This window comes from Diaphorina citri, unplaced genomic scaffold (assembly GCF_000475195.1).
Source record: "Diaphorina citri unplaced genomic scaffold, Diaci psyllid genome assembly version 1.1 scaffold2824, whole genome shotgun sequence".
NCBI lineage: Eukaryota > Metazoa > Arthropoda > Insecta > Hemiptera > Psyllidae > Diaphorina > Diaphorina citri.
The window spans coordinates 11986-19485 of record NW_007380241.1 but is presented as its reverse complement, the minus strand read 5'-3'; the positions used below and the strand labels follow the sequence as shown (position 1 = coordinate 19485).

Genomic DNA, 7500 nt, shown 5'->3' with positions numbered 1-7500 from the left:
TCCGACCCACCACATACAGTCGGCGGGTCCAAACCTTCCTCGCGCCCAAATTCGGATCGTCTCTGGCCACATCCTTCCTCTGCCTCCTCCTCCTTCTCCCCTGCTGTCTCCTGCAGAGCGTACAACAGTGTCAAAATCCCCTCAGTCATGGATGTCTTCCGACCCACCACATACAGTCGGCGGGTCCAAACCTTCCTCGCGCCCAAATTCGGATCGTCTCTGGCCACATCCTTCCTCTGCCTCCTCCTCCTTCTCCCCTGCTGTCTCCTGCAGAGCGTACAACAGTGCCCTCCCCACAACGAGATCTCCCCGTGCCAGTGCAGCGTGAAGAAGAATGGACTGGACATTCTGTGCGAGTTCACTGACAACCAGAAGATTCAGGTATGCATAAACTCTTTTGCTATTTATCTTCTTGCATGTTAGGCTAAGACCAGCCACTCACTATCAGGTAGAACTGACAGGTACGGCTGAAAAGGTCCGAATGTCGGGTCTACCTGATGAGCACACACACGCTATGAAGTAGATCTGATCAGGTGTACCTACCCTTCGTCAGGTCTACCTGATAGTGAGTGGCTAGCATAGGGATGACATTTGTTGCCTGGTATGAAAATAATACAGAGATTTGGATTTGGCAATTCCCATACTTAATATGTCTTAAGTTCATGAAATCCCGTATACTCCAGACAATAAATAAACACTTCGAAGGAGAACTAAGCTTGGAATCAAATACTCAAGTTAGAAACATATAGGAATTATAGAAAACAACAACGTAAGATAATATGAAGACACGGTAAATAGGGGTATCATTGTACCTTAAAGTTGAATTTTTCCTTCATCTATAATTTTTACCTATTTGCAACTGCTCCATTCAACACTATAGGGAGTATAGGGGTTTGATTTTTTGAACTTTTTTTAGAAGTTTGATATAGGCTGATTGAGGAGCTGACGAAAAACGCCGACCCCGTCTGAACACGGTAAAAGGCGAGGGAGCAGAAGAAGAAGAAGTGGTTTGATAAAAGGGAACTGTAACTACTGAGGTCTTGCAGTCCCGAAAGCGAAAAGAGAAGGAAGACAAGATAGGAAAAAGCCTTCAGCCGTTCCGAGGAGTAGAATAATGTAAGTTTGATATAGGCTGATTGAGGAGCTGACGAAAAACGCCGACCCCGTCTGAACACGGTAAAAGGCGAGGGAGCAGAAGAAGAAGAAATGGTTTGATAAGAGGGAACTGTAACTACTGAGGTCTTGCAGTCCCGAAAGCGAAAAGAGAAGGAAGACAAGATGGGAAAAAGCCATCAGCCGTTCCGAGAAGTAGAATAATGTTCGCCTCAAGCGAGAATCGAGCCTGCGACCTAGCGCTTACAAGGCAGACGCGCTGTCCTTCAAGCTAACTTAGGCTTTTATTTGTTGATGACCTCATTGGATTTTGGGTTCGTATAAGCTCAATCCATCGTTTGGGGCTGTTCACACCTACACTTGAGCCTCAGAGTGAGCTTTCTGTGCATGATCTGGAAGTATAATTTCAATTGCAGATCGATCCAATTTCTTACTATGAAGAAAGGGAGTGAATCTCTCCAAGCTCTTCGTATGTTTCGGTTTCGGATAAATCCTTGTTACAAATATTTTTAACCAAGAACTTCCTTTGTTCTCTTTTTCCTGACAACTATGACACCATGACAACTCTCAAGTCTAAATCTGGTCTCATCATCTTCTATCTGAAGCTACGCCACAATAATCTTCCCAAGTTGACTGGGTTCATCTTCTTCTTCAGCATGTTTTAGTCAAATCTTGTTACAAACATTTGCAACTAAAATCTTCCTTTCTTCTTTCCCCTCAGCACACCATGACTACTCTCAAGTCTAAATCCGGTCTGATCATCTTTTGTCTGAAGCTACGCCACAATAATCTTCCCAAGTTGACTGGGTTCATCTTCTTCTTTAGCATGTTTTAGTCAAATCTTGTTACAAACATTTGCAACTAAAAGCTTCCTTTCTTCTTTTCCCTCAGCACACCATGACTACTCTCAAGTCTAAATCCGGTCTGATCATCTTCTATCTGAAGCTACGTCACAATAATCTTCCCAAGTTGACTGGGTTCATCTTCTTCGGGCTGGATATTCGACACCTGACCATCCACAACTCCAGCCTGGCCGTGGTCGAGGAGTCTTCGCTCAGCTCCATTGGTAAGTTCTCCAGTTGTTAAAGATTTAGTTTCAGCCCTTTGTTAATAATTCGGAAGCCAGCCTAGTTAGCATGGTTGGTAGCGCGTCTGCCTTGTAAGCGCTAGGCCACGGGTTCGATTCCCACCCGAAGGGGATTTTATTGTGAAGGGATAAGGTTCGTTCTCTGAACAGTTGGTTTTCTCCTATCCTGTCTTCGTTCTCTCTTCGGTTTCGGGACATTAAGACCCTAGAAGTTACAGTTCCCTCTGTCAAATATGTATCTTAAAAACTCTTCCCTTGTTTTTTCTGCTTTTAACTCTTTTTTTTCCTCATCTGATCCGCATGTCTATCTTCTTTTCTTCCTCTATAGTTCTCTTTTTCGTCTTTAGATTTATCTATTTATCCCTCACCCTTCCCTTTCTTTCCCTCACCCTCTCTTGCTCCCTCTCCCTCCCTTCATCCCTCTTTGTTTTTGTCTTCAACTAACTCCTTATCTTTCAAGGGCATACATCATGTCCTTCGAACATGACACGACTGTGTTCTTTAACAGTCACGTGCGAGGGAATGTGTGAGAGAGAAAACAAAGGAATGGAGGAGGAGGAGGAGGAAGAAGAAGAAGAAGAAGAAGAAGTAGAAACGAACAAGCACTAGGAAAAAGGAGGAAGAGAAGATACTTGAAGAACCCAAGGAAAAAAAAGATAAACAAAGAAGGAGGAAAACAAAGAAGAAGAATAAAAATAAGAAGAAGTAGGAGGAGGAGAAGAAGAAGAAGAAGAAAGAAGACGAGACAGATTGACAAGTAGAGAGTGACAGAGACACATGGAAGAAAGCAGAACCGTAAATAAAGGGAGAAACACAACAAGATCTCTTATCTGAAGAAGAAGAAGAAGAAGAGAGAAAAAAGGGATAGGAGGAAGGGAGGAATCCAAAAGAGATAGAGAAGGAAGACAATGGAAGAAGAGCTAAACAGGGAGGTGTCAGAGAGGAGAAGAGGAGGAGAACGAGGGAGAGAGAGATAGAAAGAAAAAATGGAGATAAATGACATTGAAAGAGGAAGATTAGGGGAAGGAGAGAGAGGAGGAAAAGGGAATGGATAAAATTCCAAAAAAGGGATGCATTAGAGAAGAGAGAAGAAGAAGAGAGCCATAAAAGGGAGGTACATATAAGAAAGTAGGAGAGAGAGAGAGAGAGAGAGAGAGAGAGAGAGAGATAGAGATGAGGGAGGAATAGAGACAGATGACATTGAAAGGATTGGATGGGATAGGTAGGAAAGAAGGGGATGGAAGGAAGACCTTCCTGCTCTCCTTGATTAGATGATCAAAAATGCAAATTGCAAAGCATTTAATCTGGGGAAATAAATCTCTTTTGACTCTGTTAGTCTGTTGCTCTCTTCCTCTCTACATTCAGCCCTGATAATAATGCTGTGTGTATGCAATGTACCTATATTCAGCATGTTATGCAACATATTCTTCTTCCTCTGTCTCCCCTTCTTCTTTCTCCTCCTCCTCCTCCTCCTCCTCTTCCTCCTTATCTTCCTTCCACTTCTTTATTTTTCTCCTCCTCCCCTTTCTGCTTGATGGAAGGAAAGAGTGAGGGAGAGAGAGAAACACAGAGAGATGAGGGTAAAAGAGACACAGATGCCATAGAAAGAAGTGAGATACATGAGTACGAAAGAAAGAGAGAAGGAAAAGAAAGAATGAAAGAAAAAATAAGGAAGAGAGAGAGAGGGAGGGAAGAAAGAGAGAGAGAGAGAGAGAGAGAAAGGGAGAGGGAGGAAGAGGAAGAGAGAGATAAATGAAGAAATATTATGCCTGAGTTCAGGTTTTATTGTCCCCAATTTTGTTTTCTTGTGTATGTCAAGTCCTTCTGCAACAGTTTTTACACATTCAGTCCTTTGGTATGAACGTAGCACAGTTGCAGAAAGTACCACAGCGACAATTTTAGGAGGTGAAAAAAGTTTCAACCCGAGGAGGAACAGTTTGTTGTTATTAACTTTTCTTCTCTTTCTTTTTCCCTCGAAATTTCCTTTTTCTCTCAATTGGCTCTCTCTTTTTCTTCTTCTTTAGCCTCCTTCTCTTTCTCCTTCTCTTTTCCTCTTTCTCTCTTGCCTCTCTACACCAGTACGCACTCCTAACTATTTTTCTCTCTCCTCTTGCTTCTTCTTTTCCTCCTTCTGCTCCTCTTATTGCTTCTTCTTTTCCTCCTTCTGCTCCTCTTATTCCGTCTACTCCCCCTCCTCTTCCTTCTCCTCTTCTTCTTTTTCCTTCGTCTTTTCTGTCCTCCTCTTCCTCTTATTCCGTCTACTCCCCCTCCTTCTCCTCCCCTTCTTTCTCTTCTTTTCTTTTTATTCTTCTCCTTCTTCCATTCCGTCTACTACCCCTCCTCTTCCTTCTTCTCCTCCTCCTGCATCTTTTCCTTCCTTCTCCTTCTCTTATTTCGTCTATTCCCTCTTCTTCTTTTTCTCCTTCCTGATGTTCCGATGTTTTTGTTAAACAATTTCTTTCCTTCACACGAAAATGGGGCAATTGTTGCGCTCTCTCACTCCATGTCTTTATTTCTGTCTCTCACCACCATACCACTACATTTTTTTCATTTCCTCTCTCTCTCACTCATAGCAAAGTCATATCTTCTGTCTCTTACCATACATACATACCACTACATTTTTTCCCCCTCATTTCCTCTCTCTCACACACTTAACAAAGTCATGTCTCTCTCTCTCTCGCCCCCATTTCCTCTCTCTCACACACTTAACAAAGACATGTCCCTCTCTCTCCCATTCTCTCTTTTCTAGTTCATTCTCTATATCTTTCTTTATCTCATTACAGCTTCCAGCTAGGGTTAGACAATCTTAGATACCAGACATTTTAAGTCCTTGTCTCACCTTCTCTCTCTCTCTCTTTATTATTACATCTTCTACCTATCCTCGACAATCTGACTTCCTAGACTCCAGAGCTTCAATCGTCTCTCTCTCTCTCTCTTTCTCCTTCCCTCCCTCTCTCTCTCTCCCTCGCTTATCTCCCTCTACACTGAATACATACATATGTTTATGTCTGTCTTTCATATCTCATCAACTTTCTCCCTATTGGCCCTCTCTTTCTCTCCTTTTCAAATTCCTCTATTCACACTTCACACTTTGATCTTAAACTACTTGTTCTTGTTATTACCTTTTCTTCTCTTTCTTTTTCCCTCGAAATTTCCTTTTTCTCTCAATTGGCTCTCTCTTTTTCTTCTTCTTTAGCCTCTTTCTCTTTCTCTTTTCCTCTTTCTCTCTTGCCTCTCTACACCAGTACGCCCTCCTAACTATTTTTCTCTCCATCTCTTTCGCTCTATTCCACATTCTAGCCTCAGTCTCCTCTCTCCTACATAAGTATATTAAGGTTGTCCCAATAAGAACGCAAGATTTTCTCCCTCCCTCTACCCCAATATTCTCTCTCATGTTATTACAGTACACTTGTGTTTTATTTATGAGTTTAAAATAAGGAGATGTGAGAGATAAAGTGACTTGCTGCATGTTGCTTGGGAAGTGACGGTGTATGTATAGCTCAGGATGTGGTGATGGTGGTGGTGGTAATGGTGGTGGAGAAGGAGGAGTAGGTGGAGTAGGAAGAGGAGGAGGAAGAAGATGAGATGAGGAGGTAGAGATGGTGGTGGTGTGGTTTTTGAAAAACTCCAGACATCACAAACGTAGCACTCGAAAATGGGACATAGCTTTCAAAAATGGGACATGTTTTCGAAAATGGGGCAGACGACACATTGAGTGAAGAAACTAAAAACTAGATGTTTGGTGGTATACGTATAGGTACTTTTCTCGCCAGATGAGGTATTTTGTAGGAACGTAGAAGCTAGTACTAAAAGAAATTCTTTTCTTTTGTTTCAGAATCAAGCTCCAGTAAGCAGTAAGGACGTCGCTGTCAAGAATGACTAAACAAATGTCATAAAAAGAAACGCCAGGAAACGGTTCACCGAACCGGCAGAGAGAGGGAGGGCACCAAAAAACGTCGAAAACAGCTTCTAAACCATCCCTGAGATCGATTGAGCGGGTATACTCCTCTCACAGAATTAGTCCTTGGACAATCCTACACGATTAAAGAGTTCCTCTAAATCCCATAAGAATTCCCTCTTAGAACCTTTTCCACTGAAGAGGACAGAAAAGTCCTTCAGCTAACCTGTAGTGAGTAGAAACATCCCTCTACCAAATCCTGACAAAAGCTTGTCTAGTCTAGGATTCTTTTCTTTATAGTACTGATTCGTTTTACGAAGTCCTACAGGATAAAAATAATCCCTTATCAAATCCCAAAGGAGTCTCACCATTTTTCAAAAGAATCATTTTTCAAATATCCCAAAACGATAGGTAAAGGTTGTGTGAATTTTTTATCGCCAAAGTTCAGAAAAATTTCAATAAATTTTCACACCAAAACGGGAGTTTTTCTTCCTCCTCCTCCTCCTCCTCCTCCTTCTCTTCCTTTTCCTCCTCCTCCTCTTCCCTCTTCCTCCTCCTACTCCTCCTTTCTTCTTCTTATCGTCCCTCTTCTTCCCCTCCTCTAGAAGTTGCAAATCAGCCATGCCCATGGAAGAGGTTGATAAAATAGACATGATGCTTGTGGACAGTCCAGTTACTGGCCTCGTGCAATATGCCATCCAATATAATTGTATAAGCTTAACCCAACTTTTGGGGGCTATTTGACCTTTACCTAAGCCTCAGAGTGGGGCGTGGGATTTTTGTATACGGATTTAAGCTGATTCCCATCTCTTCAATGAATTGGAGACGTAAGAGCTTACGAGTAACCCAACTTTTGAGGCTATTTGCCTCTCCCAAGATCTTGTTTAGACTGCTGGGGTAAAGGGACTTCTCAGTCTCATTCTGGCAGTATAAACAGGGATTCTATTCTAACCTTCCATGTCTCCTGTTTCCAGGAAACTGAAGCGGTTGAACCTGGGCGGTAACGAGCTAACCAGAGTCCCGCAGACATCCCTGTCTAAACTGGAGAACCTGAGGAAACTCGAACTACTGCACAACCGAATAGCTTTGATAGAGGAAGGAGACTTTGAAGGTAAAGGACTTATATATGTTATGCTGAGGTTGTTGTTGTTGGTGTTCTAGCGGCTTTAGCTTTCGCCGAATGGCGATAGCAGAATAAAGAAAAGATGTCTTTTTGTATCTGCTATACACCAGGGTGATGGTCTCTAGCTTTAGCCATGTTAAATTGGCTGGCTCGTCCTGAACCGCAGTCAACCATCGTGAGGACTTGGTCTTTAAAAGCAGAGAGAACCCTTTGAGGAACTGCCAGCTTGCTAGGCTGGTTAGGGTTAGCTGTTCTCCTCCCTGTTTATAGTCCCACAGC

The 7500-nt window shown here is 42.6% G+C and overlaps 1 protein-coding gene across 1 annotated transcript in view; it reads left to right on the top strand.

The window, feature by feature from the left end:
• LOC103519591 (leucine-rich repeats and immunoglobulin-like domains protein 1) overlaps nt 1–7500 on the top strand; it is a gene marked incomplete at its 3' end in the record, with an annotated part of 17184 nt that overhangs the window by 139 nt on the left and 9545 nt on the right. Inside the window, exons 1-3 of the mRNA XM_026831044.1 lie at nt 1–26; nt 184–381; nt 2005–2179. The exon at nt 1–26 is cut by the window's left edge and continues 139 nt beyond it. Coding sequence (XP_026686845.1) covers nt 1–26; nt 184–381; nt 2005–2179 — 399 coding nt within the window. The remainder of the gene's footprint in view (nt 27–183; nt 382–2004; nt 2180–7500) is intronic.